This window comes from Marmota monax, unplaced genomic scaffold (genome assembly GCF_021218885.2).
Source record: "Marmota monax isolate L192 unplaced genomic scaffold, Marmota_monax_Labrador192_F-V1.1 WCK01_AAM20220418_F8-fsc00144, whole genome shotgun sequence".
Lineage (NCBI taxonomy): Eukaryota > Metazoa > Chordata > Mammalia > Rodentia > Sciuridae > Marmota > Marmota monax.
This window is the reverse complement of record NW_026694618.1, coordinates 1,542,749-1,560,788: the sequence shown is the minus strand read 5'-3', so window position 1 is coordinate 1,560,788 and position 18,040 is coordinate 1,542,749. Positions and strand designations below refer to the sequence as shown.

The 18,040-nt window shown below is 38.5% G+C and overlaps 1 protein-coding gene across 13 annotated transcripts in view; it reads right to left on the bottom strand.

The window, feature by feature from the left end:
• Ica1 (islet cell autoantigen 1) overlaps positions 1-18,040 on the bottom strand; it is a 158,354-nt gene that overhangs the window by 115,824 nt on the left and 24,490 nt on the right. For all 13 annotated transcript variants that reach the window (XM_046422578.2, XM_058572163.1, XM_046422581.2 and 10 more), the window contains exons 4-6: positions 16,893-16,965; positions 10,021-10,144; positions 5,815-6,013 (exon numbers count right to left, since the gene is read on the bottom strand). In XM_046422578.2, coding sequence (XP_046278534.1) covers positions 5,815-6,013; positions 10,021-10,144; positions 16,893-16,965 — 396 coding nt within the window. The remainder of the gene's footprint in view (positions 1-5,814; positions 6,014-10,020; positions 10,145-16,892; positions 16,966-18,040) is intronic.

Below are 18,040 nucleotides of genomic sequence, written 5' to 3'. Positions count from 1 at the left end.
TGCATAAGGGATTAGAATTATCAGCTTGTTAACATCAAAGTCTCCTTTACCCCTAAATTATGGATGAAACATTCATATTTTTCCAGCATCTAAGATTACAAGCAACAGCAATAAGGTGAGCAAACTCAGCAAGACCCGACCTTATTTACTGGAAGTAGGAGGAAAACACTACACTGATAAAAGCATGTGTTAGCCCTACTCCAGTGTCTACACTTCTCTACAGATGAGCTTAAAGATTTTAGAATTTAGTGATTAGAGAAAAAATAATAAAAATGTTACAGCTAGAAGCGAGTCTGGTAGATGAGAAAAATGCAATAGACTTATCAGACCTAAGCTGCCATAGCTCGTGTAGGCAGGCAGGGAACCAGAGGATTCTGAGGTCATGTGCTCCAGCCTCCTTTCTATTTCCAATCAGGAGCAGCAGCCAGCCAACCAGCCACGAGCTTGGCAAGAGTTATCTGTTTCATACATGTTATTCTAAATGGTGTTGGTTTGACCCTGGAACTCATGTTTGCTGTTTACCAAATTCAGTGGGAGAAAATCAGTAAAGACACATAAAGCCCCAAAGGCCGCATCTCATCAAACTCAGAAATGAAAGCAAGGGTGTAATTATTTGTTCCATTCTGAGTTTTACCATGTGAAAATGGCAGACTTTTCCTATGGTGTCTTGGCAACTAGATTCAATCTGATTGGGGACCACAAATAACAAGTGCCCTAGTTAAACATCCAAAACAAAACAAACAATAAGCACACACCAAACACCAATCAATGAAAACACAGAGTTGTGAAACAGATTCAAGACAGCCTTAACTTGACAAAAGGAATTTTCGTCTCATAAACTCAGCCCAGTGTAAGCGTACTAGAACTAACAGAGGCAAAGGAGATAATGGAGACAAATATCCCTCCCCTTTTTGTATAGGAATTCAGCAAACCCCTCAGAGTTAAGATACTGCTTAGACATTTCACATCGGTCTACTGTATAGACCCAAGCTTAAAATAATCTCCATTCACTCAACTCAACTTGTTGGTGGTTCCAGATCTACAGAGATACTGAACTAAAACTGGTTTCAACTGGAGAGCCGATGGCCCAGGCAAAAATGAAAGGCCTTCATCACAATGCAGGGAGATGGCTGAGCAGTGGCAGTCCCTGCATTAAGTGGTGTCTCTAGCTCCCATAGGATCTGCCCTCAATTGCTCAAAGAGCCTGACCTCTGACAAAGACCAATGATTTCAGCAGTAATTAATGGAACTGTCAAATTAATTAACCCAAGTCTTTGTTCACAGGGAAAAACCCCTCTAGTATCAATACTGTTGTTCACCAGTCCTTGACCAAGCCTATAGACCCAAACCTTCTCAACTGGGACACAGGGACACCACTGACTGATGGCCCTAATAAGCCCCTACTTAGTAATCTGCTGACGTTTGTTAATAAACCTTCTCACCATAATATAATCCTTTGATGATGTGACCAGTGGACTAACAGGTCTCTAAAACCTCACACTATTTTAAATAGATACAAGCCTGCAAATACCAGCATATACCAAACATATTTCCTATAATATTTCTCAGATATCCTTTTGAATTATGGTGATGAAACACTAGACAGATGCTGTAGGATTTCATCAAGTCATTTAATAGATGGCCCTCATTAAAACACTGGTCCCCTGTCCTTGTCTATGAAGACTCTGACTCCTACAAATGCCCACGTATACATTTCCATACTATCTCTTTAGAGGATTCAGAACTATTTTCTTACACCTAACACAGCTTTTATTCCATTTAGAATAATTACCCACCATCCCATTTCTGACTTTCAAGAAAAACAAGACACTTAATTGACCACAGGAGGACTCTCTCAAGGGCACCAGGCTGCACCCGCTCGGCTGCAAGCTCCCAACTTCAGCTGATGTAATCGGCTACAAGAAGCTGACTTCTATTTTTAAATTATACCCTTTTTACTCTGCCTTCAAAGGGCACATATATCACACTTTGCTCGTAAAATACCTCGTGTTCCTGGGTGAATCACACTGTCAGGAGGAGCCTCCGGCTGCACACAGTCACCCAGCCTTGCCCATTTAGTTAGATTCACCCACCACAGTCCATTATTTGGACAGAGGAGAACAGCTAAGTGTGGCCACACTCTCCAGGTATCTTGCTACTCAGGGTCATTTCCACAAGGAGCAAATGACTAGCAGGGTCTTACTTGTAGGCTGGGCTCAAGCTCTCCCCTCTCTGTTTCCACCCCCTTCACACAAGCTTGGTAAAAATTGTCCCATGTCAATGCTACAGCTCTGTCTTCAGCTGCTGAGCTTCTAAAGGTGCCAGAAGGAAAACAGACTATTCGCTTTGTTTGATTTTAAGTTTCGTTCATCATTTCAGCTATACTCACTGTGTACTCTTTAAAAGGTTTCTTGGCATTCTGAAAACACTGAAAAAAATCTTGGTTGGACAGGAAAACACACTTGAACTTGCTATTTATTTATTTATGCTTATTCTGCTTATTTCTAAAAATAATGAAGGGCTCTGTAATTAGAGAGTCTAGTGGAGGTCAGTACAGTGCCTATCTTTCTGGTCTACTTCCTGCTTCATTACACAGTCACCCCATGTCTCTCCTGGGTTTGTATAAAAGCTTCCTAGCAGATGTGCCAGGTTCAAGGCGTGGGACCTTCCTATCCTTTTTCCACCTTAAAATCTGAGTGAGCCATTGAGATCACAAATTTGAGCATGCCTCTCCCTTTCTGAACACCCTTCCCTTCTTGCCTTCTGCTGTGCAGATGTCCTATCTTCTCTGGCCCTGTTTTCCTATCTTGCTCCATGGTCTGGCCACCCCTGTACCCTTGCCCACCTCTCCTTTGCTGTGGTTCTAAATGCCCTGTTGCTTTCTTTCACTTAGGGCCCCTGTTCAAGTTGTATCCGCCATAGAGTACTGTGTCCTGTTGTTCACACTCTCAACCCAAGCTCTTCCTTCTTGCCTTTCACATCTTGCTTAGATGCCCTTTCCTCCAGGATGCCCCTTCTCAGGTGTTCTTGTGGCACCACATGTTGCCCCAAATGACCACACAAGACAGGATGGGCGGTGATGATGCCTTCTTATATACTACTGTATTTACTACTATATCATTTGTTTAATGAAAAAAACACTTGAATGAAGGCACACTAAAGACTCCAAATAGGGAGGGCCACAGTTCATGAAATGTGAAGGCAGGAGCTGGCACAGAGGAGCCCGAAACTCCCACTCCCATGGTAATTCCAGAGGAGCCACTGGCAGCTGGATCGCTATCCCAGATGACTCAGAAACACCTTTAGGTAACACATTCCTGAGAGATCAATGGAGACTCTGTGTAAAACGCAGTCCCACCGGGACCAAACACTAATGATCACGCAAAGTTGGATTTCGTGTTATAAACTCAAGTGAACAGAAAACGTCACAATTTAAAGTCATCCATCAAACAGGGCAGCAACCTGTAAATGAATGATTCTATTTCTTACTCCTACATCCATGTATGTCAATTTCCAAAAGATCGGGAGGTCAGCTGCATGTGGTGGGAATGCCAGAGAGGTCTGAGAAAACACAGCTCTGGAACTTCAAACTGGGGGCCTGGCATTCTGCCACCCAATAGAGGAGTGTGAATTTGGGGCCAGGTGCTAGGATTAGGGCTCTCAAGAGAACCAACATGGTCCCTGTCCTGTGGAGGGTCCAGCCTAATCAAATACACACTTAAAAACAGGCTTCTTTTAAAAAACATACTTTTCCCCTAAATTCTGAGTACACCATGTTCAGCTGTTAAATTAAATCCAGCACACCAGGGATTAGGGAGTAAGCCATAGTTTCAGCTACTTCTGCATGGCAAAGGATTTTTAAAAAACCATATTTTCCAAAGTCAACCAATTGATGACACTAAATGGTGGGAAATGTTTCAATGTTCAAACCAAATGACGAAGGACTTGGTTTCTATTTCATTCTTACAGAGTAACCACCTCCCCCCACACCAAACAAAACCAAATAAACACAATGCCACATGAAATTCTTCTGCCTTCTAGAATAGCTGTATGTTTACTTTTATTATCTGGCACAGGGGAGGGACTCAATAACTGTTAATTGAGTGAATAAATCAGAGGAGAGGAATTACCATGAAAATGCTTTCGTCCATTTTAGGTATGCTTTTCAACTTCCTTTTTTTTGTCTCTTAGGGAAAAAAAAATTATGCATATTTTCTTGGATTCTGACTTTCACATCCCTTTCTGACCTTGAGTTAGTTACCTAACTGGGTATCATTGTCCTCATCTATAAAACTAAATCTGTGTGTTGGTGACTGTGGGGCTAAGGGAGTAGCAGATACAAGGATGATCAGCACTATGCCCTGCAGATAGTGTTTTTTCTTTCTTTTTTTATACCTGTTCCATTCCATTTTTCTCACCCCCTCCCCCAAACAAAGTATGAAAGACAAAGCAAGTGACTAGCCTGGTTAGAAAGCCAGAAAACTTTGAAAGTAGCTTAGATTCACCAGTATCATTTCAAACTGTGACAATTTTATTTACTATCTCAAAAGCTTGATTTTTCCCTTTTAAAAGATTAGTGAATTTCATAAGATCATCTCTAAAGGAGAGAGATATTTCAATCTTGATGTTCCATGAACTCAGAAGTCTGCCTTCTAACATCTATGTTCAGAAAGAAAATGGATGTTGATTCCCTCCCTACGGAAGGATTCTAAAAATTACAAACCAAGAGGAAATTTGACTTTTAGAGGAATCTGTATCAATCTAATGTGTAGGTCAAGATCTGGTGATCATTCTTTTACACATAGAAGGTCCCTCCTTTCATTTACCCAACCCCCACATCCAGCCTCCAAAACCAGTAAGTTTTTCCATTCATAGTAGCTCTGCAAGGATGTACTTAAAAGAAAATCCAGGAATTTTAAGTAGTTATCTCTAATTACATGTGGATCATTTTAAATGAGTAAGACAGTTGACACAATATTATGTCAAGCTCAACATTTGGCTGATGTTTTTTTTTTTTTCTTTCACACCCTGAAATACATCCAGTTGACCAAACAAAGAACTACCAAGACTGTACACACACACACACACACACACACACACACACACACAAAGAAAAAAAAACCCTCTCTATGTTTTCATAAATACTCAGTGCACCACTGCCACCCAGTGGTAAGATGCATCCTTGTATGTCAAAATCTCCAAACCCTACATTGACACAAGGTAATTAAAAAACTAACTGGAAATTAGCTATGCTACTCACCAGTTATTTCAGGGCAATTTAAGACCATACCCATCTCTATGGGTACTTATTTTCCTGAAAGAAATTTCTGAAGAGGTCAATATCAGATAAAGTCAATGCCACATTAGCTAATCCTACAACTAAACCCCACTGCTTCTGAACACATCACAAAACAAAGGAGTATTATTGTCTTATTAATTTTAATACACATTAGCAATTTAAAAAGATTGCCCCAATATTGTGTTATCACCTTCCAGATTCTGATCTTGATTTTTAGTTATGCGTGAAAAGGCATTTAAAAGTGACAACCGTACAAAAAGTGCACATTATATGAAAATCTGAGTTCAATTAAAACCAGCTACTGAATCCCAGCAATTTCCAGATGTCTCTTCTATCTTATCCTTAGAGAATTATATATCACATTAATTGGTATTCTGTCACATAAAAAGACGTCAGCAATGATTAATTGCATCCTTGGTGCTTTTGAGCTAAGCCTTCTTCACCAGAGGGATTCAATCACACCTCATTACCTTCTAGCAGGTACCCCTTTTGGTAAACCTCATAAAACCTCCTACCTTCCTGAACTTCTCCATTTGCTTGTAGAGGTCTGGATCGAGCTCCTGAGACACGTCCTTCATCCATAATAATGCCCCCCTGTATTCTGTCCGACACTGTTCCATGCGGTTCACCGTCAGCCATGTATCTGAGATCGCCCGATGCCGAAAAGTCTCCACTTCTTGGTGAAATCGACACAAAGGATTTCTCAAGGCCAATCTGGGAAAAAAAGAGACAAAGCGACAACCTTGAAACCAAGGCAATCACGAGTTTGAATCCTTGACACTTTGTCTTAAACTTATGAACCTAGAACAGTGCCTGGAAGAGAAGATGCTTCATTAAGATTTGGTGAATAATAGTTAAAATGTATGTGAATCTATGAGTTGGCCAGGGACGACCACCAGTGTTCCACACTTCAGTTTGCTGGGACTAATGTGGACCATTGGGAAACACCTCTCTCAGTGTTGCTGGGGGTGGCCTCAAGCTTGGGCAGTGTTCCTTTGAAGTTGGAACCAATCCTGCATCAATGATGGACAGTCAAGGCATGCCATTTCCATTCCAATCTTGGTCACTCCCTGTCTCCTGATCCCCTAAAGGTGGGCTCCTTGAAGATACTGTATGTGACCAGGGCCATTTTGATTACTTTTCAGGAGCCGGGGCATGTGCTGCTTGCTCCAGGAGAAATGAAGCATGAACTGAAGCATTTTCAGGTGGTTAGGAGAGATAAGCACATTTATTGAGGCTCTACTACAGAGATAGGGTATATAATTTAATTCTTGTAAAAAAGAAAAACCTCTCCAAACTTAAAAGATATACATCAGAAATGTATATTATATGAATGAAAAATTATTATAATATGAGCCGAGCACACTGTCATTTATTCAGAAAAAAAAAACATTTGCGATATATCAAACTCTAAGTACAATATTTACTTTGGGTAGAAAATATTGCTTCTTTCATATTCCTACCCAAAATGAGCAGTGTCAGATGAATTACACTTTTAAAATACATTCTTTTCCAGAAAGATTCAGGGCACAGGTGCAAAATATAAAAATGAGATGAATATTTCAATTTCAATTTAAATGCAAACTCAGGGAACAATGGTGCCAGGGAGCTGAGGGAAACTCATGGAGGCTCCCTGAGTGTCTGCAATGCCACCTTACGTGTGCAGACCTGAAAGAGTATGAATGGTTCAATAAGAAAAAAAAAATCCCCTTTGCTTTTTCCTCTTGTCTGTAATGTTTAAAATATTGAGAACTTCTAGAAAAATAACTTGCCCACATTGTCCTACCTAGACATTGGAAATTTTTTCAAATACATATTGTTACCCCATCGAGGAAACTTGTGCTCTATCCTATTGGTTTAAATTTAATATTCACCTTTCATCAAACAGAATGAGCCATTGCAGCAATGACTAGCAAATAAGTCAGTTAAACAAACACTGGTGTGAAGGTTTGTATAATTGAAGGCTTCTATGAAAAGTTGTAAACAGTCCTCAGATGTCTCCCTGAGTATCGTATTCATTTCTGGACTCCTTTTTCTCTTCCCTTGGATTTCAACTATTTTCCTAAACTGGCTGTAAAAAGGTCTTGTGAATGAACTATTCTTGATTTTTTGCACTACTGTAAAATTGGACAGATACATTTAAAGTTGTAATAGCTTGGTAATAAAAAAGAAAAAGGCATGCTAGGCCCAGTGCCACATGCCTCTAATCCCAGTTGCTCAGGAAGCTGAGGCAGGAGAATCTCAAGTGTGAGGCCAGTCTCAGCAACTTAGTGAGACCCTGTTTCAAAATAAAAAATAAAAAGACCAAGGGTGTAGCTTACTGGTTGAGAGTCCCTGGGTTTAATCTCCAGTGCTGGAGGAAAAGAAGGCATATAAACTCACCCCATATTTTTTTCTTGTAACTTACTCCATATAAAATCAGAAGGGTGAAAAACCAATCACTGTGGTATGAGAGACTAGATCACGACTCAAAATAAATAGAAAATATCAAGATTCAGTAACGGATTGGTCCACATTTTCATTCAGGAAAATCCATCCAAGTGTAATAATAAAATACCTAAAGGTCTACTCTAAGGACAGTTATCCTTTAGCAGGAAAAGGTGGAAATGACCAAAGAAATGCACAGCAGGGCCCAGGTTAAATGTATACCCAGCATATGTTTATTCACACATACTCAATTAGTGGAATGCTAAGGTGTGGCTGTTTTAAGATGTACACACTGAAATTTAAAATGATAGCATATTTGACGTTAAAAAATCAATTTGCTAAATAACCTATATACAATAAGATGCAAACACTAGAAATTATGATATCAGCTATCTGTGTTGGAATATATTCCTGCATACCCTAAATCATGTTTAGGACTGAGAATTCAAAGTCAGGAGAGTTACATTTAATCCTCCTGTTTCCTTCATGTTTAGGAGAACTAGTTGGGATTTCATGTGCCTGGCAACAGTTGAGTGTCAGGAAACCAGAGCCAGTGTGCAGGCCACCTTCCAAATGGTAAAGCTGGTCATACCTCATTAAGTTATGGACACAGCACAGTTTGCTAACACACAGTACTTATAATTTCAATACCACTCGCATTGTTTTTGTTGGTTTCTTTTACTGTTTGTGTTTGTATCTGAAGCTTAGGTTACATAAACTTAAGGCCTTATATTTGTGCTCTGTGAGATCATCTGGTACATAATTATGAAAGGGTATATACTGGATAGTCATATAATAGAATAATTAACAATGTTATCAGTAATAATAACCCTTGCATTGTGTTCTGGGATTTGGCTTTGTTTTCCATAAAATAGATGCTATTCATAAGAATTTCTTCTTATTAGTGATAGTACATGTTCAACATATGAGAATTTATGAAAGACATTTTAGGAATTATTTATCCTCCTAAGATTGGAGAAGCTCATATGTATACAGAAAGCATCTATCAAGGGGTTCTATCCCCATTAGTAAAATTGATTTTAATTTTCTCCTTTTGTTTTGTCTGTTTTTAAATTTTTCTAAAATGAGTATGTATAGTTTTTACAAGGACAATAATTACTATAAATAAGTATGATAGGTGCATTTCAAGGTTACAAATAAGTATCTTTCTTGGAAACCTAGGGTAGAGAACTGTTGGAAATGGTTTCGTTCAACTATGAGAGTTGGCATGGTCCACACAGTCAGGGTCCAAATGTCATTAGGAAGAACCCAAATCTCTAGGAATGGGATCACTAAAAACTTGACACAGTTGGTTTCTTTTCTACTCCATCTTGGATTTTCATAGGAACACCCATGCATATATCAATGTGTGTATATATATATCAATGGGAGGGAGAATGAGAGGGAAAATTAATAGGAGAAGAAAATATTGGACAATTTGTGTAAGTAAAATTTCTACAGCCTAAATATTTTGGAAATTACCTCCAAGCTTTACTTAGATGTGATTCTGCCAAATATTAGTGGATGACAGTTTGGGGGCTTGTTAGTTACTGGAGGAGTATGAGAGAAACAGTGTCCTTTTCTCAGGCACAAGGAGCAACTGTGTGCTGGGGCTCCTGCTTATTTAATACTGACCATAAAAATGAGTCCTGGTTGTATTAAAAAAAATGCCAGTGATCACTTACAGTTTTCTCTGTACTGGAGCTTCTCAAACTTGAATGTACATCAAAATCAACAGGGAACCTTGTTAAAATGCAAATTTCAGAGTCAGCAGATCTGGGGGGGTGGGGTCCTGTTTCTGCATTTCTAACAAGCTCCCAGGCGATGTTGCTGCTGCTGCTGGCCCAGGGTCTGGGCAGTGTGGTCCAGGGCATCCTGAACAACACCCCTCTGCAGTTAATTGGCCCACAGAGAGCAGGAAGGAAACCCTTCAAGCTGGTCTCATTAGGCTCCTGCTTTAATCAGCTGCTGGAAGGAGAAGCAGACTGATCGTTATGAGCAACGTTGAAGGTCAAATATAAGCCTAGGACAGCACTCACAGTGATTGGCACCTAGAATGCCCCCTATAGGCCCGGAGAAATATGAAAAAATATTTAAAAATGAACAAGAAGGGAAAAAAGAGGTATCCTACATGTTATTTTATTCATAGAGTTAAGAAGAAATCAAGTAAACAGAGTAGCTCCTCAATCGCAGGCAAAATCTTTCTAAAGACAGCGAAATTCCCCTGCATGAGTAGGTGATTCCCAGGTTCTCTTCAGATCCCCCAAAACAGAGCCCCAATAAAGGTCACACACCTTTGCTGGGAAGAAAAACAGAGGGCCTTTCCTGTGGCTTGCATCATTTTTCCTGCTCTGGTTTTATCTTGGAAGCCTTGAGATCGGAGAAATTTTCCCAGTTCATTTTCTTCTTGAGACAAGACTGATGAAGAAAAGACAGAAAGGAGCCATGAACAATGAGCATTTTTATTACAAAGAAAACGAGAGAGACGAATCACAAGGTCCCCTCTCTCCCAGAGGCAAAGATGAGATGAAATTAAATCCAAGTGGCAGGCTTCAAGGTGAGTTCTCCCCACCTCCCCCACCCTGCCATTTAATGTTCATGCTGTTCTTCCACGTACAATACGAGAGATCAAATTCACTTGAATACATCTGTCAGTGAGTTTGGTGCCTGTAATCAGAACCAGAAAATGACCTCTGTACTGAAAAGCCAGCCCATAATGTGCTGCTTCCAGCTGAAATGAAGGAGTTGGGTTTGTCAAGTATGACGGTGGGAATCTTTTGTGGCTCCTAGAATTCTGTGCTAGTGGCCTCCTATTATTCTATCTGGCTGGTTTTTTGATCTGTGCCTCCTGAGTTACATTCTACTCATTGTAAAGCAACTCAAATATCTCACTCATGACACAGGTTTTGGGTAGGAGGTGGGGGTGGGAATTGAGGCTGGGTAGGCCATCAGGTTGATCATTTGATGGATTTTAAAATACATATGCTGGAACTGGCTCTGAATTGGTTCTGCCTGATCTTGGTCTCCTTTTTAAATACAACTGCAGATGAGACTACTGGTAAGTGATCTGTTACAAGCTTTCTACAGATTGATTTGGATGTAGATATAGTCATAGAATTGCACCATTTTTGACACTGCGCTTCTACTGTTAGGGTGTTAGAACATCCTAAGGAGGTAGTCCAGGGGGCACAAAAATAATCAGCATGATTATTTATTATGGTGAAAAACTCTTGCTTCCTATTCTAGGGACTAATTTGGTAAAATACAGAGCATCCACATAATAGAGTAAAGGAGACCCAAATGACACCGAGCTTCCCAGAATTTTTGTTTGTTTGTTTTTTCTCTTTTTCTAAACACAGCATTTACTATCAACATACTTTGAATAATACTCTTGTCCTCATTTCTGTACTGATACATTTCCACACCATTCGCATCTCAAACTGCTTTTAAAATGCTGCTAGGATTCTTGTCTATTTCCATGAGCCATACAGATTTCTTTGAGAATGCACCCCATTCCTAAAAATCTCTCCAACAATAATGTAGAGGTTTGTTCAGGACCCATGAATACAAAGATAACAGCTAAACTCACTACAGCTTCCTTCTTAATCTGTGACTATAGTTCACTCTAACAGTCCCCTGGTAGGGCCCCATGGAAATGAGGCTTCAGAATCCATTTTTCCTGAGAGGTAAAAGATGTCCCTCCTTCCTACTTTTGTCTCTCAAAAATCATGCTCACAGATCAAAGCAGGAAGGCTACTTCCTCTGTCAAGTAGTGGATTCCTATTTCTCTGGACAGCAGTGCCTGCTGGGCACGTGTGTTAGCATTTACTGTGGTAGGACCCATGTCAGAGTGTGCATGGGTGAGCATGTGACCTTCCTATGAGACTAGGCTTTCCAGGGCAGGGACCTCGTCTAAACTTTATATTTCCCAGTCCAAATATGAAGCTTTATAGTCATGGCAGTAATTAAATGTTTGTGAGGTTGAACTAACTATAATTTTTGCTTTGTTATCCCTGTACATTTTATTTTAAGTTAAAAGCTTATTTCATATTTATGCCATGGTCCTAGGTACCTTAAAAATTCCTGTAAAAAGTGTTATTATTGTTGTTGTTTTTAATATCTTCCATTTTTCCTCTCCACTGTTTTTTGTATTAATCATTCAATTCCACAATGAATCTTTCTCTATGAAGAGCAATTTCCCACTTTTGCTCCTAAGATCATAAGGCTACTGTCACTTTTTTTTTTTTTAATTTGAAGCCTCAACTCATGTATGAATGAACACATTTAGTTTAGGGTCAGGAAGAAACCAGTTCATGGTACCTGGATGATTACACGGCTGATGAAATGTACTCTTTCCTAAAAAAAAAAAAAAAAAAAATCTAGGTAGATTGAAGCTTTTAAAAATAATTTTCTGGTCATTTTATACATGGGAGGATTAAACTTGGTGGCAAACAAATTTCATTTAAGTGCTGACTTTGATTAATTGGCAGTGCTTCTGAGAGAGGTGAAAGGAGGTTTGAGCTCCATGGGGCTCAAGGTTGGAATTTTCCAATTAGTGATGGCCATTGTTTAATTTAAACAATTCAAATACTAAAATTAATTGGTAGAAGTTTAAATTCAGGTGCAACTTATATATCAGATAACTCAAAAATTTCTTCTTGTACAAAGTTTTCAATTAACTGGGGCTTAAAAATTCAAATAAAAACCTATCCACATTTAATTGCTAATTAGATTTTCAGATATATTCTCTCAAAATGCAACTGAAGAACTATGAAACCAATTAGCTTGACAGCATTAACTCACTTAGCCCAGATTTATGGATAATTCAGTACGTACTAGACACTTTTCTGCCCCTGGGAATACAGTGATGAGCAAGACACATGAGGTTCCCTGCTCTTACAGAGCTAATATTCAAGCAGCATGTGATAGAAAAACAAAACATACATAATCACAAATACAAAACAAAAAGAAAAATACAAAAAGAGAGATGGGGAATAAGAGGTAGTGGAAGCTGTCTTTCACTGGGTGGTTAGGAGAGGCATCTTGAAATAGGACCATTAAGCTCAGTTATAAATGACAAGAAGGGGCTGCTCTAGATACCATTAGGGCAGAGCCATGCCAAGAAGGGGAACAAGTTCAAGGCTTCAGATACCAGGTGGGGAAAGGTGGCTGGAGAGGTGTGTCCTGTTTATCAGCCATGGTAGGGGAGTTTGGATTCTACTTTAAGTACTACTGGATGCTTTTAAAAGGTAGGGAGCAATAGAATCCAATTTATGTTATGTTTAGACCTTTATGAAACCTCTTATGTTGAAATAATTTTAGACTTATAGAAAAATTATGTATAGTATACAGAATTCCTATATGCCCTTCCTCAACTTCCCCTAATATTATATCTTATATGACTGTGACACAAAGATCAAACTAGGAAATTAACATTGGAATAATACTACCAATGAAACCACAGGCTTCTTAAATTTTTTTTTTTTACCAGTTTTCCCAGGAATGCCCTTTTTCTGTTCCAGCATGGAGATATCAAGTGTCCTTCAATCTGATAATTCCTTTATCTTTCTTGTCTTTCAAGACTTTGATGCTTTTTCCCATTTCAGCTTTCCTGAAATATTTTTTTTTTCAAATATTTATTTATTTATTTTTAGGTGAAGATGGATACAATACAATGCCTTTATTTTTATGTGGTGCTGAGGATTGAACCCGGGTCCCGCTCAGCCACAATCCCAGCCTCAACTTTCCTGACATATTTTTTAATGTTGTTCAATTTAGCTTGGTCTGATTTCTCGTGATTAGACTGGGGTTATGGACTTGAGGGAAGGATATAGAGGTAAAGAGCCACTCTTAGTGGATGGTATCAGGTTTACATAACAACATGTATTATCACTGAGGATGTTGACTTCTGTCACTTGGTTAAAGTAAGTATCTGTTGGGTTTCTTCACTGTAAAGTTACATTTTTTTTCCTTTTGCAATTATTATTTTGTAATTTTTTTTATAACTTTGAGGAAAGAGTACACAAAACTTTCTTTCCACAAACTTACTTTCACTAATTGTGACACTCTTCAGTGACTGCTGACCTGCCATGATTCTCACTGTGGTGTTTACTTAATGGTGATTTTGTAGTATTTTTTCTATATATATTTATTAACTGGAAGTATTTTATAAGGCCCTTTCTTACCTGTCTGTCCATCCATCTACCTCCAGATAGACGTAATGGGTAATCATTTTTTTCCCATGTGTTATATTTCAACAATATCATTGTTTATCTTGATACTTAAATTGTACCAGCTTGGACCATAGGCTTTCTGCTATGCCCTTTCGCCCTTTTTTCAAAAACTTTCTTGTATGTTGGCCATTATAAAATATTCCAGGCTCATTTTGAACTTTCCCTTCCGCAGCCCTGAAATCAATCATTTCTTCAAGAAGCACTGCTTTTATGAATAAGGGTGTTTAGAAACCAAGAACTGTGTGTTGGTGTGTTCACTACTACAGGGCATTAGTACTTTGAGGTATTGTCAGCAAAGGCAGGAAATATATGAATGCACACGAACCCATGTATACTCACTCATCTGTATTCATTTCTGAATCTCTCTATCTGTATCTATGTTAATAACAAAGACTTCATATGACACCTCTGATTCCAGCCCAATACCTCATGTTTATTCTAGCCTTCTCCCTTTATTCACAACTTCTTTCTACTATAGGCAGTAAGAACCCAGGCTTTCATTATCTGTAATGTATTTACTTATTTGTTTTACCTCAGTATACACACACAGTTTCAGAATTGCTAACTGTTACCCCTATAAGAAATAAATATATTAACAAAAGCAGTTTCCATGTACACTCTGTGTTTAGGTTTAGAATCCTGTAAAAAATACTATTGCCCAAAATTACTAAGGTTAATTCTTTTCTTCTCCACTCTAGTCAGTGTGGTGATGCTATTCATTTTTAATGCAATTCAATTCGTTTGTTGCTGCTCGCATTCCATTTTGGAGCCTCCCAGGTCCTGGCTGGTCTTAAGCATGTTTTGAGTATGTGAAACACCACTAAGGTTGCTAGATACAGCTCCCTCTTCACCCTTCCACCCCATTCTCATCCCTACTTCTTTCCAACACTTTCCTACCCACCCCCAGTCTCTTTAATTTCTGGTTTATCTTTCCTGAAATTCTTTAGCATGATAAGAAGACTCTGTGTGTGTGTGTGTGTGTGTACTTTTCATTCTTTACATTTCTATTTTATTATACCCCCCTTCTTTCTTGCTGAAGGGTATCATACAATCAATATGCATTTGTGCTTGGCTCCTTTCATTTAAAATTATACCCTTAAAATTACTTCATATCATCAGTTCATAGAGATTTTCCTCATTTCTTTTCTTTGACAGCTGCATAGCAACACCCTCACATTAGCTACCCTATTTTTAGTCCTCCATCCAAGTCGGGATTCCTTTCCATCCTAGCAGTGCAGAACTCCTCCTTCTCATCCCCACTGTGATGGCATGGCTCACAGGAGCTTAGTGGGCAGACACAAAGGGCTCATCCACGACCCACAGCCAAGGTCTGCCCTGGACTCCTTCAAGGGTGGGCTCACTGTTGCAGCCCCTTACAAGATAATCATGAGATTTTATAGTGTTCAATCCTAATTCTATTAATTAATCTGAGATAGTTCAGGGGAAAGGTCTTCCCAGGTGTTCTACTAGGAACATTCAAATAGATGGTAAGCATAATTTCTATTGAGAGAATCACTGTTTATATAGAATCTGCAAGCACCCATCTTTTCTTCCCTTATGACTATATCTATATATATATCTATATATCTATATCTATATCTATATCTCTCTCTCTCTCTCTCTCTCTCTCTCTCTATATATATATATATATATATATATATATATAGCAACTGACTTCATGTGACTCACTTAATATAAAACAATCACAATTTTATAAATATCTTTTGTTTTCTACTGAGGAGAAAATGATCCATTTCATGCTAAGTATGAAGAGCATGGTAGGTAGAGTAAAAGCGATTTTGACCAATAATTCTCCGAACTTGGGGTTTAAACAAAGGAATGATCTGGTCTGGTTTAAAAGTGTACTCTGATTGCAGTGTAGACAACAGGCTAGTGGAGGCAGAAGTGTAGACAAGGGGATCAGATAGGAAGCTGATTTAGCAAACCAAGTAGGGGAGTGATGGTGGGGCCTAACTAGGGTAGTGGCAGAGAAGACAGAAGAGGAGGGCAAAGCTGAAAGCTTTTTAAGAGGCAAATCAGGCCAGCACTGAGAATGACTAAATGTGGGACAGGGAGATGTGAGGGCCGTCCGCATGTACCTCAGTTTCCTCATAGCTCAAGATCCTGGAGTTAGAGCCCTGGAGAGGTCTTAGCCCAAACACTTAGTAAATATTAACAAAGATAATTTATATAATTCTTCCTCTAAGTCCTATGAATTTTGGGCTTTCCCCAAACAGTTCCTCAATGAAACATTACTAATGTAGAAAAACAACTGATCGCTAACTTGTGATTATAGAAAAGGGCTTTGGCAGAGCAGTCAGAAATAAAATGACACACTGTATTCTAGTCTTAGAAATATAGAAATTATACTATTATATTTATTATGATTTAAAATAAAGTTTAAAGACATATCAGCATACAACTTGATATTTAGTATTTCAGGGATAACTTTGTTGCGAATGCTTTTAAGACAGGATGACTGTGTGAAACTCTCATTCCAGCCCAATACCTTATGTCTGACATGAGAAATGTTCTTGAGGACATACTGTCAACAAAATATCACCAGTGAATTAACTGTATGTGCCTTCTATCTCTACCTGACTTCTTTAAAAGGGACAACACTGGATATAAAAGAGCCAGGGCAATCAAATAAAAATAACCCCAATTTAAAAGCCCAAGACATAAAACTAAGAAAACTATTTTATACTTGGGAAAATAAATGGTATGTCTAAATCCATGGGACATCCAATACAAAATTCTCCTAGTATGATTCTTACTTTGAAAGATAAACAACCTATGTAGTTTAGGTAAACCTTTGTGGCTTAAACAAATAAATACCCATAAAGAGTTCCTTAAACATGTTAAATGATATATGAAGGTGAAACATACTGCTTTTTCTTAGGGTCTATCTGTCACACTTAAGATATACTTACAACATATCCTCTTTTGATAGAGTACAATTGCTTTAGATAAATCCAAACAGGTTCTCTGAATTGAGTGAAACAACTGTAATAAAAAAAGAGAATAGAATAAAACAGATAGCAGTGAAATAAAAAATAATTACACTGAACAAAACCATAGTGTATAAATTACCCACTAAAAACAAGATAACATGTCTGTCTAAGTGTGTTTGGTGTTATGTAGAGTATCATATAGAGACTGTGACCAGCACCATTAAATATGTTCTTATTTTCCTTTACTTATTGGAATTCATCATCTCTGTGATCTAAATTAAGATCTACAGCAACAATTATTTCCTCCAGACTATTGAAATAATAGCCGAAAACAGAAAACTAAGTGAAGGGCCCAATTAGAGGAGTTGGTAAACCAGAGACCCAATATTCATTCATAACCTAATTTATTCCCTTCACCATTTGCTGTCTTTTTTTTTAATGGAAGATTTGTCAAGTAAACATTATATTTAAAAGATGACGTCAACTTGTTTTATGATTTTAATGTATTTTATGGCAAGCTTAAAAAACTGGATAAAGCAAACAAAAATCAATCATCTGAGTGTCCTGTCTGTTTGGAAGGCATCTGGTAAAAATGATGTTTAGTTAGGAGCAAACATCACTACTTATTTTCCTAATGATTTCATAAAATATACACAGTAAGACAACCTAATGCCATTGCTATGGTCATATTAGAGAAAACTGGGGGAAAGGCAAGCAGGAATGAATTGTGGAGAATCTAACTGGATTTTACTCAGGGGGGGTTCTCAGTTTTTGCTTCAGAAACCAAGATAGCTCAAGGAAAGACAGAAGAGATAGTAGGGTTTGAATCTTAAATGTTCCCCCAGAGGCCCATCTGCTAACAGCTTCGTCTCCAACCTGTGGTGCTATTGGGAGTTGATGGGACCAAGCAGAAGGCATGGGCGGAGGGGGGGGGGGGCACGTTCCCTTGAGAGAGATAAGGAACTGCAGCCTCTTCCCCACTGTCTTTGCTTCCTGGCTGTCCTAAGGAACACATTTCCTCTATTACACCACAGCCTCCAAAGTAATGGGGCCAAGTGACCATGGAATGAACCCTCTATAACTGAAGCAAAATAAAAATTTTCCTGTTTTTAACTTGATTTATCTCA